Below are 14570 nucleotides of genomic sequence, written 5' to 3'. Positions count from 1 at the left end.
CTCAACCTCTGTTTCAAGAGATTTAAATTACAGCTGTCTTGCCTATTTCTGGAATAAGACAGCACCAGCAGCTGCAGGTGACAAATCCTATCCTAAATCTGTCCTCTTCACTCCTTCCTTATGTTAATGATTGAAGATGTTTAGAGAAAGAACATGCTGAAACTACAGAAAAAATATCTGACTTTTCCCCACTGATTACTCATTATTATTTACTTAGCTTGTGGAGTGGACACTTGGGCAGAGGAACTTGTAAACCCTTGATTTGATTAGGTGAAGGTGAGAAAGCAATTCTAGCTGGACGATAGCCCGAGTGAAACTACAGGCCCATTCAGATGACTAGTGCAGCAGTCTATGGTAGCTGGGAAAGCCAAAGTAGGACACCAGAATTTCAAAAACTGCCTGCCTTTGAGAATCTGACATGAGACATCACAATCAATCAACGTTTGTCCCATTGGAATTGACTGCCGACAAGGAACCGCCACAGTGGCTACCTGTGGATTGACTCAGTGTTTGACCTTTCTGGGATGCTGCTAGTCCAACCCACCCATTACGGCAGAGTGCCAAGGAAGGCCTAGTTTTTTTCCTCACTGCAAAAGGCAACACAGGTGAGAATGGACTCCAAAGCCAAGGATCTGCTCTTAAGATGCTCTGTGCCTGTATTTGAAAAGTGAGGATCTGTGAGCAAAACAGTTTGTGAGACTGCAGGTAAAAATTCTACCCTTTTATTACAATAGAAAACCAAGCACATCTTTGTTTACAATTCCCTTTTAATATGCAGTTTCCTCCAATGAAATGTGAAATAAGGAAAAGGCTGGTGTGGGCTGGGGTACTGGAGAACAAGCTAGGATTACAACTGAGGAATGGGCTAAAACTCCTTTAAGGCATGGACCATTACCCTTCCTTGCTCTCAAGAATAAAAAAAGCTGAATCGTAGTTAGGAACTTTTCAGTATTTACTCTGTAGTCAAACAGAAACAAATCAGAAAATACCCATTTCTTAAGGCAGTGTAAACTGCAGTGTTGTTGTTTGTAAAGGGATGCTCAAGACGCCGGCTGGCTGCCAGGATCACTCTCATCATATCACAAGAGAAAAAAATGCACAAGTGATATGGCTGGAAAATGAAATAACTCCTATAGGACAGATAGACCATAAATCAGAAGTATTATAGTCTAAGCCTGCACATATTAGATTCTCCAAAACATGTTTTCATCTATTAATTTGGTATGTTTTTAAATCTACTGGCTTTTAGCAATATTTTGTCATCAAAGTGTACAGAGTACTCCACCGGTAGCTAGTTACCTGAGGCTCTCCAAAGTGAGTAGATTTTAGATGTTCTGTGAATAATTAGGCAGCAATTTCTTTCCTCTCTTGAAATTTAAGTCTGGAACCTCACTGCTAAAGAGAAACCACTCTGGGACACATTTTAAAAGTTGAAAAAGTAAAACTGTATTTGTTAAAATGTATATATTTAATAAACCTGAGAAGAATTTTAATATTAGATGCTTATAAAGGTTTGGTAAATGTAAGGAAAGGGGGAATGGGAAAGATCAGTGCCTGGGAAATAGAACAGGTTTGCCAAGAAATAGGCATCACTTTTTGCCAGAAAAACTTGGCATTAAAACCATACACCAGTAAAGCTGAAGCATTAAATACACAAATCCCCTCCCTTTCTCTACAAGTTAATCAAACAGATTTAGTCAACTACAAACAGACATGATTTCTGTTAAATTTCCTTTGGTAACAAAACAGCTTTGAAAATTGCAGGTCAGACTGATACTATGTCTGTCAAGCTTTTCATGTCTTTCCTCCTAAATCCTCATTACTACTAGAGAGAGAGCAAAATATTATGTACCTTAGAAGGCCACAATTGATGCTTTCTTTTCAAGTCTTTTTTTATACTTACATATGCACACAAACACATGCACTTTGCTGGAAGCTTAACTGTTTTCTCCAAGATATGAACAATTGAGCTTTGAGGTTTTTATTGGCAGCTTTAACATAGTATTCTGCATATAAGAACGTAACTACCTACCAGTTTGATTAAGATTAGTACAGCTCTGGAAATACTGGGGTGACTTTATTTACAGAATAATTATTACTTAGTGCCTTACCTGTTCAAAAAATATCTAGTTCAGCATTAATCAAAGCTGCCAACTTGTTGCCCAGCAGCATGAAACATTATGTTTAAAGATTCTTAGAAGTGACCAGTACTTTTTTGATTCATCCTGTGGCTTTCAATTATTTTAAGAATATGTGTATCACTATACACTGGAATTGTATTCCGTGACAGCATTCATGTTGAACTCGATAGTAACTGGAAGATCACATATAGGAGATCTCCAGTTATTTTTTTTCTCTTCCTCTGCCCTTTTGAGTCCTATGAATTTGTTCATTTATTACCTGAAAATCTGGTTCATCTTGCGAGGTAATGATACACTCATTTTACAGATTAATAAAGGAGTAAAACTAAATTGTCTGGTTGAGGTTACTCACATAGCTACTACTTTTGCAGGCAATGCAATGCTAACTTCTCAGTGTTTTATTGAAATGACTCTTATGGCCTCCTTCAATAAATTCTTCCTGACTAGTAAAAAGCTAGCACCAGCCTTTTGAGTGACTTCACCAGTGCTGGCAAAGTGTAACTAGGAATGAAAACCAAATCACAGAATCATAGAATGGTTTGGGTTGGAAGGGACCTTCGAAGATCATCTCATTCCAACACCCCTGCCATGGGCAGGGACACCTTCCACTAGACCAGGTTGCTCTAAGCCCTGTCCAACCTGGTCTTGAAGACTTCCAGGGATGGGTTATCCACAGCTTCTTCGGGCAACCTGTTCCAGTGCCTTATCACCTTCTGAGCAAAAAAATTCTTCCTAATACAGTTTTGACCCAAAGGATGAAGATAACTACAAGTGTCACATTTTGAAAGCTGCAGTCATTGCTATGTGATGTCCACCATAAGGCTGATGGAACATTTCAGGCTACAAGACTACCATGGAAACCTTTTCTGAAGGAAATGGGGGTGAGGGTGTAGAAATTGGGAGTACATCTGTTATAATTCAGCTTAATATTTTAATCAGTTAAACACTGCTCAGCTCAAGACAGGTCATACCGACTTACTGGAAATGAACAAAAATTAATGAAAATCTAGAAGCCTCTTGAAATCTTGCCTTTAAATAAACCACAGTTCTCCACAGCTGAAGCTTACAAAAAGTGCTTGAAAAACTATAAAGAATCTGTCAAAATTTATCATGGCAGTTCTACAAACTGTACTTACCCAAGCAAGAGTTCAGGTGAGCGGTACCATCTGGTAGCCACATATTCTGTATAGTTAGCATTGCTTCCTTCAGAGAGGTTACGAGCAAAGCCTGTCAGAGAAACAGCATGAAATGTTATAGCCCATTTTAAATACAATATGCACATCACCACTGATTTTGGCAGTAAGAGGTCACATCTATTTATATAGAAGCAAATTGTTTACAACCCCTGCTGCAGAATGATCTCTCTAACAAGTGCTTGTCTACTGAAATGCAAGCTTTTATTGATGCAACAGTGAAAGTCAGCATGTCTGCTTTAATGACTACCTTACTTGTGTACTCTCCTCACAAGTCTATGGGGTTTTGCTATTATTTTTGCTGCTTTACATAATCCAAACAGATTGACAAAAGCTACCTGTTATCATTACGCCACGTAAGCTGTTGAACTATTACCCCTACTGAGATGCTTGCAGAAGAGGATTCACAACATTAGAAACAATACACATGCAGGTGGGGTAGACTCTTCTGTTCATTGATTTTAATTACTACAGTCCCACTACCTTCAATTTTTTAAACAGGTCAAAAAACTATGTATTATTCTTATTTAAGGACACTCCCTCCCTGACTGGCAAAGAAAAGGGTCATCTCCTCAAAACTATAAAATGCAGGAATCTACCAAAGATCAGCAAAACTGTTTATATCTGCATTTGGCTCACTCCACATGTTTTGGCTTCCTACCTGCTTTAGCATCATATTCATTGCAATTCTTCATGAATTAGGATCAGAAAGCAAGTCCAAATTAAATTCTTTCTCCACCTCATTTTGTTAACGATAAAAAAAAATTAAGAAGGTATATTTATTTCTAATTGTACTAAAACTTCACTACTGTCCTAAAGCATAACAATTATGACCACTAGCTCAGAGAAGAGTACTGGAATATATATACACACACACACACACAAGAAAATCCAGATGTAGGAATAATTTAGACTTTTGTTTTCATTCTCCTCCATTTATAAAATGTCAGCCAAACACCACAGTAATGTTGTTACTGGATTCTTCATATAGAAGTACTCCAGGGCAGATGTTGTCACTGTTTTCAAAAAGTATCAAGATTCTTACTGTTTTCAAACAAATAATTACCAACAAGGTGAAATAGGATAGACAGATCTCAGCAGCAAGACTTCACATGTGTAGGCTCCTTACAAAGCTCAAACTAAAACAAGCTTTTGGGACTGAAATGCAGAAACAGCATTTTCAAAATGCTTTCTTAGTGGCATGTGGCATAAAAACTCAGTCAAAATTCACTTTAGTGAAATCACTATGTCTTTCCATTATTGCATGAGCAATGAAGACAGAATAAAATTCCAAAGTGTCACAGAAGTACAACGCACAACTTTATTTTCTGAATCAATTAGTGCTACTTAAATGCAATAGTCATTTTTTGTTATGAGTTCTTTTGCAGAAGCCACCAAAATTGCCTTTCCCACACAACTATGCTTGTAAAGTTCTAAATTTTTTTTTTTTGTGTTCTGGAAGTGTATCTTGTTTGGCAGTTTAGTGTGAAGAAGCCCAGTTCCACTCATCCCTGTGGAACACTAATTTACTCCAAGTTGAAGTAACAATTTGGATGCAGATTATTATTATTAGACTAGTGATTATAGAAAAAAATTATAAATTTGTTAATTACACAGGTTATAGCTGTTACTTTTTGCAAGATACCTTTAAGTCCAAGAGTTAATAAACTAAAAGGTACGTATGATGAGGAACCGATATTTCAAAGTTGTTCCAAAATAATCATAATTCATTTCTGTTCCCATAAAGTCTAATGAACATTACTGATGCTGTTCGAGAAAAGCTGGAAAGGAATTTTTTATTACTTGTAACATGGGGATTGAATAAATTTGGAAACATTACTATATTTAGAACTGCTTAGGCAGCCCTGTTTCTGTTTCAAATTACATGAGCTATCTGATTAATCTTGCCAATGAAAAATCTTCCATTCATGTGTTTAAACAACAGAGAGGAGATAACCAGGAGCTGCACTGAGAAATGGGACAGTCAAAAAGTGGGAAGGCCCAGACTGAAAGGAGGAGGAGGAAGAAAGAGAAAAAAGTGTCACATGATAGAAATAAACATGTGCTAAAGGTAACACATGAGCTTGGCAGCACATGAGCCCTTGTGCACCGGAAGAATCAACAGGTCAAGGATGCATCCTCCTCCCTACAGGGCAGTTTCTATTGGAACTTGGTCACAGTCAGGAGCTAACATAGTCTGAAAAATCAGCCTCCAGGTTTACAGGCTGGGTGCAGCACAGATTTGATGTGGCAAGAGAGAAAGTAAAATTATCATAATGGACTTCAGTGTTGTTCGGTGATATAAGAAACCATTTTATAGATTCAATACTGCTCTGACTCTGTGACACAATGCAGAATGATGATGGACAGAACTAACAATTCAGGAAAGCATAATACCTTTCTAAGGGAACAATTACTTTTTTTTTTTGGTTATGATGGGAGTTTGCTTATTGTTCCTTCCTCCAATTGTGCTGAGGTATCAGGTATATAAAAGTAAGAGAAGGAAACAAGGGAGAAGATTAGACCAAACTCTAACTAGTGAGAACGAATAGATTAGAAGATGAACACAGAAGGCAATTTGGGTGAGAGTGACTATGGAAACAATAGCATTTCCAAATGCATCATGATGCAAGAAGAAATAACAAGTAAAATCAGAAATTTCAAGAAAGGACTTGAAACAACTCAGACCATGGTAGGAGAGATAACAAGGAAAAAGGTGTAAGGAAAAAAGGAGAAGATTGTCAGTTTCTTACAGAGAAATAAGGCACATTTCAGTTAGACATAAGGTAAAGCATTCTAATGTTAATGACATGTAAGTACTTTAATAGATGCCTAAGAACACTAGGGAATCTCCATTATTCAGAATTTTAAGAATAAGCTAAGCAAACACCTGTCAAGAATGACAAAGACATTCTTAATCCTTTCTCTGAGTAGGTGGAAGAACTAGAGGATTTTCTTGAGGTCTTTTCCAGTCCTGTGTTTCATGATTTCTATGCTTACACATCATACTGAGATTAAGAGATTGCTAAAACAAGTAATTTTGAAGCCCTGGTGTTGAAACAGCAAACACACCAGTCAAAAAACCTAAGTACTTCCAACAGTCAGATGCATCTGCTGTAGTCGGCACTTTGTACTGTTTTCTTCTTTCACTTCTATTGGCAGAAATGACACCCACACAACATGTGTCTGGGCAAGCACAACATTCAATCTCAATTTTATCTAGCACGGTATGTACAGAACACATGGCACAAGGATTAAGAAGAAATATCTTATTAAAAATTTAGGAACTTTTCTATTCAAATTGTTTTTCTCCACTGGGCTATTGGAAATGGATGCATAGTCCTTTTCTTTGCATTTCTAATCACATGAGGAATGTGACACTGTATGTGACAAGTACCTGTGTTCCAAAATATGATTTAAGTTAGGTAGCATATGTTAAATCATGTTAAAAGGCAAATTTTTACATCCTAATTTGTGCACGTTCAGGAAACATCTGTGGCTAACACCATTCTGACATGGATTTTACAGTCATAGCTTAAGTTACTAGCAATAATGACAATTAGCAATAACGTTAGAAACTTAAAACTGATCCCATATTAGAAGAGTTTCTCGGAATTTTAAATTCGACTAAATCTGAAAGGTTGATTAAAATTAAAACTAACCCACATGAACAGTAAGAACAACAGTAATTCTCTTAGTTTGCCTTCCTTGACACTGTGCTGATCACTCTGAGTGCACTGTGATTGCGTGTCCTTTCCAACAGCACAGAGAGAACATGGCTGGAGCACACAGTGTGAGCAAGCCAACAGACCACACAGAACATCACTGCTAACAGAATTCACATCATCTACATCTAGTGCCAAAGCAGACATCCAAAACATGATCGTACCATTTGTCCGGCTTTATATTTTCCTGCAATACTGCTGCACAGAGGATGTTGAAACAAGTCCACATGCAAAGATTTGTTAGGTGACAGCATATGACAACTCTAACGGTGTTACTTTCAAGGAGGGACATCCCCACTCCAGAAAAAATGAGGGAGGGAGAGAAGCATGTGTGGAGTCAACTGTTCCCTTCAGGACACACTCATGCCCACATTGGCTATTCTCCTGCATCTGATGAAGTTAGCCCACATCGGAGTAGGCATTGTTCAGGGACAGGCACTGCCCATGTGCTGGTTGTTTAGCTCTGCATAAGGAGCTTTTGGTCCCCAAAGCTAATGTGGAGGTGAAGTGGTGGAGAGGGAGCAAAGTGTAATCTACACAAGCCTTCACTCCTTGGAGAGGCCTGGCCCTGCCAACCTCATGGGGTTTGCTTGGCAGTGGCAAGGCCTTGATAATCAGTGTAGAATGAGGGAAAAATCCTGCCCCACCAGCTCTGGGCTGTGGGGGGTCAATGGTGCCAGGGCAGCCACAGCAGTGCAGACAGGAGGCCTGTGGATACCGAAAAGGCAAAGACAATGACGGCACCACACAGCAGTACCCTGGTGTTCTGTTAGAGCTGTGCAGTTCCTTACACTGGAGAATAAATGGCTCTGAATTCAAAGAACTCGTATGAACCAAATAATCTAAGGTTTTTCCTAGAACAGTTATTGTTTCTGAATGCTTAAGAAAAATGCTTTTAGGATTAAATGAAATAAGAAGCATTGCAAATGAAAAATGCCTTTCTTGTGTTCCTAAAAACATATTCCATTCTATTTTGTTAGCAGTTCTTCTTTTCATTCAAAATTGCAGAGGTCTGAAATGACAGCTTTCAAACTGTTCTCACTGAGAAGTGCCTCTGGGGTAACACTATGGAATTGGCTTTTATTTACCAAGTGAAACTGTAAGCTTTTCAGAGGGAAAAATATTTTATTCTGTGTTTATGTAGCATTTAGAATAAAAATACAGGTTGTTAGAACAGTGTACACTCTTCCCTGTTGTCTTTTGGGAATTACTCACATGGCCAAAGTTTGCCTTGTACTGGGGTGACAATTCTTCAAGGCCTTAAAGCTGACATTAAACAGGCATTGGTATGTCAGGAAACATCAGAGTTAACATGTACAGCTCTGACTCTAACATCCAGTCATTCAGTCATTAAACATAGTGGACAACTGATTCCTTAATTAGGTAAAAAAAAAGTTGACCTATAACTACACACATAGCAGTCCACAAAAGCCAGTGGTTCAAAAAATACATAAAAAGTATAAATCTGTTGTGCCTTTACTAAACATCAATGAAGAATTATCTGTTCTTTCAATACACAGGCCACATAAACCCACAGATTTGCTAGCCTCCTAATCAGTTTATCATCTGTGCTGTTCTCAGCTGTGTGTCAGCAGCAGCACTAGCAAAAATAGAGGAAGAGAGAAAGGCAGTGTTTCTATTGACATGTTAACACAGGTATTTCACAGGGTATGCAAATTAAGCCCAGAGATCTTTCAAATTAGAATACTAGCCCCAAACCTGAAGCAGTAATCAATTCTGACTGTTAAAAGATTTTTAAACAGCATATACTGTAGAACACTGACATAATAAGGCAAAACTCCACTGCAAGAGATTTTCTTTACAAAGGTGAGCAGCAGCTATCTATTGAACTTACCAAAGTCACACAACTTCAGAACATCATTGTGGCTTATTAAGAGATTCTCTGGTTTGATATCTGAAGTATCAGAGTAGATGTGAAAAAAAAAAAGAGCTGTTAATTTCCCTTTAATTTTGAACTTTGTCAACAAATATTATTTCATTATAATGTATTTAGAGATATTCACGCAATCATAAATGAAGCATTACAAGAGCAACTGCTGAAACAGCTTCCAGCAATTCAGTTTGTAAACAGGCAGAATTAATTTTCTGCCTTTTGAAGTCTTTTTAAGTGTTTCCCAACAAAATATGGGAAGATAAAATGTGCTTACAGATATTCCTGGGCAGCAAACCAATACGCATAATATTGCATATTGCAAAATAATAGAAACAACTGATATTTAATTACCCAGTTAACCAATAAAATGTTGTGTGTTGTGCTCAGCATTTTCGGCTATAATGACCATCTTGATCATCTCTTGTAATTTGTTTAGAAAAAACATCTTGTCTAGTTTTAAGCCCTTTTTTTCATTCCTATATGGATATTGCTGTATACATACATGGTATATTTTTCAAACTATATCTTACAAAATGTTTTCAGACTCTTGCTTATGTTTGATTGGTCTTAAATATAAAAAGCATATTGTATAAGAATGTTACTTTAATGGAAACATTAATGAGAAATGTTACTCTTGCAAAGCCACAAAGCAAAATACAATTTTATTAAATCAGGATAAAAGACATAAAACTAGATAAAGTCATACATCAAGATATGTACTTTAAGTGCTTGAAGCTTAGGGGAGTTGGGAGGATCTGCGTTAAGAAGTAAAACATGGGAGACCAAGTTTTAAGTTTTGGATTTTTTTTCTCCTAGTGTTCTATTATCAGATTCAAAAGTGAAATGACTGACCACCATGAAAGGTTTAAAAAATTCCTTTTCCTTAGACAATGTCTGTACTTCAGTTTCACTTCACAATTTTTATATCATGCCCCAAAGACAGTGGACAGCAAGTTTTATATGTAGATGAATTTAGCTTTAAAATTATCTGAAGTCACACAGCAGACTTAAGATCCAGCCCAACTGACAATTTTTTTCCTGTTGATATAAAGCGATTACTTCTATTTATGTTAAATACAAATTACTTTAAGCTGTAACATCTTTCCCTGTAATAAGCAAATTCCTACAGGGGGCCTAATTTCATATGGAGAGCTACACACTTACCTCTATGAACAATATCATTCTTATGGCACCAATGAATTGCTTTAATTAGCTGGTAGATGTAGCTTTTCACTTTTTCTGGTGGAACTCCATTTGGCATTTCTTCTAGCAATTCAAGCATATTCTAAACATTTAAAAGACACATTATTTAAAACAGCTATACTCTAGTTGCTGGAAGATAACACGCATTCAGCCTTCTGAAGCAACATACTTAGGCTACAGAGCCTGGTTATGGAACAGTAGTTTAACATTCAAGGAGTGTATTTTAATCATAAGCATACTCCTAGCTGTTTCATAAACATTAAAGGTGAACCACAAACAAACCACAAGTTCTTAAAAGACTGTCATCAAACCAGTTATCCTAACACATCTAAAATGTCATTTAGTTACAAAACATTGCTTTAACAGAAACACTAGGTCAGTGTGTCTGTATGAAAAGTTTAGCAAAGCACAGCATTTTGTAAGTACACAACAGTGCTTTAACAAACTATTTTTTTCATTCTTTAGTTCTGCTGCTTTGACATTGCAGGGCCATGATTAATCACAAACCGTATCCGTATATGAATGGGTATAAAGTCAGTTAGCGGAAATGAAGTAACATATAAAAATGCCTCACAGGGGTATAAATATTAACCTAGGGAGTGTTCTATAGCTATGTATTAGCTATAGAGATCCTAGACATATTGGCACTACAGTAACTATGGCCATATCAACTGTTTTATGGATACCTAGGAAAGAAAATAAACTTCCTGTTTATACTACTAAATTTCTTCTTTGAAAAAGAACACTTAGATTCCCATTATGTTAGCAAATGTCTCTAATTTTGCACAATTAGAAATACAATGGAGTTTGTACACTGAATGAATAATAGACAGCAGCAGCACACCTGAAGAGAGAAAAGTCTTATTTATTGAACACTGAAATAGAAGTATTTTGGCTATATGGCCCTACACAACTCATTTAATTATGGATTTGAGCATTTGTAGATTTTTCATTTGAAATAAATTTATCTTGTCTTTGACAAACATTTTCTTTAGCTGTATAGAAATATTTTTGAGGTTTTTCTTGAACAATATTTTAATGAACACAAATACAAGACAAAACAGAGACTTTGATGATATGATGATATGATGAAATGTTTGAAAACATTTCTAAGTTTTGCAATCTATGAAAAAATACTGGAACTTTTGTGCTTGAGCATAAGTTTTCTTAGAAATACACTTCAGATCTGAGAAAAGGAATTTTCTGTTAAGGAACCATATTGATTTTAGTTAGAATCTAGTCCACACAGAAGGCCACAGAAGTCCACACAGAAGGCCAACTTCTTGACAAGTAAGTCAAGAAGTTAGTATTACAAGTACAAAACAAAAGAGTAGCATCAACACAGCAAGACATAATCCAATACGAAGACAGTAACCAAGGGGATGATGAAAAAAGGAGATTAGACTAAATGTGAATTTAAGTAATCTGGATTTCAGTATTGCAGAGCTAAGATTCCCCAAAAGACACAAAGTGCTCATCACCAGTTAAACAAAAAAATTCAGTTTTTACTACATCACATTTTATTTAATTCCTTCTACTCTCCTCTCGTCCAAAAAATACAGAAATTATCCTGGTCTTTGAAGAAATCATAGTGAATATTATTTAACATATTAGAAAAGAAGAAACATTCCTGGCTGTGAAGTTCCACTGAAAAGAAAGGAGACCATTAATACAGAAATTACATTAGACACAGACTATATGTGATGCCTACCTTTATCATTAAATTCTTTTATTCTGATGCAAATAATGGTAGATATTGCAGCCTGGTGTTTTTACTGATGCTAACAATTTTTGAAGCGTACCCCTCATCAGATCAATTAAATATCTTTTACTTATGCTGCTCTTCCAACCCACTACTACACAGAGCTTAGCCAAGTCAACTATAACAGAAAATTAAATATTTGTGCTAAGTTGGTGTGTGATCAAAGACATTCCATGTGTCTGGAACAATTACAAGGAACATGGGTGAAACAAGTCAAGATTTGAATGTTAGATCTAAGTAAGATCTACCACATTAGAAGTTGCTGATCTGCTGGTGAAAACCAAAAGTGATTTCTGCCAAACTGTGGGCTAATACAGGTCACCTCACATTATGCAATGAAGTTATACAACAAAAGAAATTGTTGACTAAGGTAAAGGAGACATAGTATTTAGGGGTGAGAAATTTTTAGACAAGACTGAAGAGGACTAGCACTCAGCTAGACTGCAACATCACACTGGCAGGATATTAAATGAAAATTTAAATCAAGGGAGCAGTATCTCGTGAAGGCAACAGAGATACGCGTGTTTAAGCTTGCTTTTTTTTGGTTTTTTTTTTTTTTACTCTGTGTATCTGAATACCATCTCATTTTTGCCATGAAGAAATGCTAAACGGTTAGAATTTGGAGCAAAGGTCTACCTCCATCATGAGGTTGCTAAAATAACAAAAGACTAATCTGTTCTAGGTTGTTTCTCTCTGGAAACAAACCAGGATGCTTGGCAGCAGTAGGCCAATCTAAGGAAATTTTGGAACAGTTTCAAAATGAGGTCAGGACTGGAGATAATGACAGTGATCTTTGCCAAATCCCTCTAAGCAACTATTGATAGTGGCCTTGTTACAGAAATATACAAACAAATCCTATTTTTAACAGGGAAGGATGGAGAAAGCTGAAAGAGATTCCAAGGTCAAAAGTGTATGATCCTGTTTTGAAAGACTACGTCAAGATTCATTACACAACATAACACAGGACAGTTATTCAGCTTTACAATTAAACTGGATTAAAGAGTTCAGATTGAATTTTTTCTTCAAATCATATGTATTCCAGACTACATAATTTGTCGACATTTGAGTTCATATATATGGAAGATTTTTTTTAAAAAAGTACCAACACATGATCTAAAAACAGTAGTAAAGTTATCAGGGTTGCTTTCTCACAACGGATGTCTAATTACAACTCAGATGTATTACTGTTTCTGCTGTTTCTCTTTATAGAATAGAATAGCTTAATTTTTAAAAATAAAAGCAATTTTAAAGACATTTTCAGTAAGCTGGTGATTTAACTGTGGCAAGGATACTACAAACTCAACTCACTTTTTCCACATATTCAAAAACTAAGTATAATTTTCCTCTTCTTCTGAAGGCTTCCTTCAACTCCACAATGTTCTCCTGTTTCAAAGTGCGAAGCATTTTAAGCTCTCGTAAAGTGGTTTCTTTGACTTCTTCATTTTCTGGAGTGCAAAGTAAAAGTGACATAGTAAGCTTACTAAAAAGCAAACAAATTTTAAGACCCAAGCACAGATTTGTAAGTCCTGTAAGTTCCCCACAAGGCTTCCAAAGGAAATTCAGCAATGCCAGCCCAGTGTAGCAGCTACAGAAGGCAGCAGAGTAAGTATTGATGCAGTGAAGCCTTGAATCTAATTCAGAGGAATCCAGAAATTTAACTGTTTTGACAACTTAATTTAACTGATTTGACAATTTAATTCTCTGAAAGGTGTTCAAGAAAGGAATGTTTTATTAATGCTCCATACACTGTTTATCATTATAGGGCCTTGAACTAACTGGGTTCTAAAGGACACTGCTAATGAAATGTGAAGTAAACTAGACTACATTAGGTTTTATTTTTCATTTAGTAAAGTGAAATCCATTAATTCAGTAAATTTGCTCATGCACACATAGAAATAGGCTTCTTAGCCTCTTAGAACTGTTATCCACAACAGAGAGATATTAAATGAGATGTGCTTGCACAAATTCCAAGCTAAATCACATCTGCAGGTCATGTACCACAAAGACAGCCAGAGGCAGAGGAATTAAAAACAAGGAATAGAACTTGTTTTTCCAGGGCAAAAGGCAAAACCAGGTTTGTAGGAGAGAGAGAATAACACAGATCATGCAAATGCAATAATCATCAACAGAAGAGAGAGGGGAAAAAATAAAAAATTCAAGTGTAGCAAGAGGGAAGAGGAAAACAAAATACTATAATCACAAATGTTTTGATTAAAAATATATAATTTAGAGCAATCTAAATCTTTTCATTTTAAAACTGAGTGCTTGATGTTGGCTTGCATCAGCCTGATTACATAATCTCATCTATTGCGAGACAGACTCTTTTGAGTGCATTTAGCATTCATATGTCAAAAACCGGCAAAGATTCAGTGAAACAAAAGTGTCAATAGAAACAATTACAGAATATTCAAATTTCTAATGAACTACATATTAACAAGACAGATGTGAAATGGGCTGAATCAAATCCATCAAAAGAACTTCTGTCATATTTCCAGAAACTCGTAAACAACTAGCTACAACTCTGAAAAGCAGTCATCAGTCATGTAAACTGACATTATGTAATACTCTTGGAAAGCCAGACCTAATGGCAATGTTGCATTTTTTGTTTTAATTTTTTTGGTAGAGAGGCTAATACAATAATCTTGTTTGGGG

At 36.2% G+C, this 14570-nt stretch overlaps 1 protein-coding gene across 2 annotated transcripts in view; it reads right to left on the bottom strand.

Moving 5' to 3' along the window:
• Window positions 1-14570, bottom strand: part of CDKL5 (cyclin dependent kinase like 5) — a 131861-nt gene that overhangs the window by 38192 nt on the left and 79099 nt on the right. For both annotated transcript variants that reach the window (XM_017812288.1, XM_017812289.1), the window contains exons 5-8: window positions 13227-13363; window positions 10118-10238; window positions 8915-8974; window positions 3278-3368 (exon numbers count right to left, since the gene is read on the bottom strand). In XM_017812288.1, the coding sequence (XP_017667777.1) occupies window positions 3278-3368; window positions 8915-8974; window positions 10118-10238; window positions 13227-13363 (409 nt within the window). The remainder of the gene's footprint in view (window positions 1-3277; window positions 3369-8914; window positions 8975-10117; window positions 10239-13226; window positions 13364-14570) is intronic.

The sequence above is a fragment of the Lepidothrix coronata genome, unplaced genomic scaffold (genome assembly GCF_001604755.1).
Source record: "Lepidothrix coronata isolate B3197 unplaced genomic scaffold, Lepidothrix_coronata-1.0 Scaffold35, whole genome shotgun sequence".
Classification (NCBI taxonomy): domain Eukaryota; kingdom Metazoa; phylum Chordata; class Aves; order Passeriformes; family Pipridae; genus Lepidothrix; species Lepidothrix coronata.
Note: the sequence above shows the minus strand (reverse complement) of the source record. Positions and strands in the feature narration are given on the sequence as shown.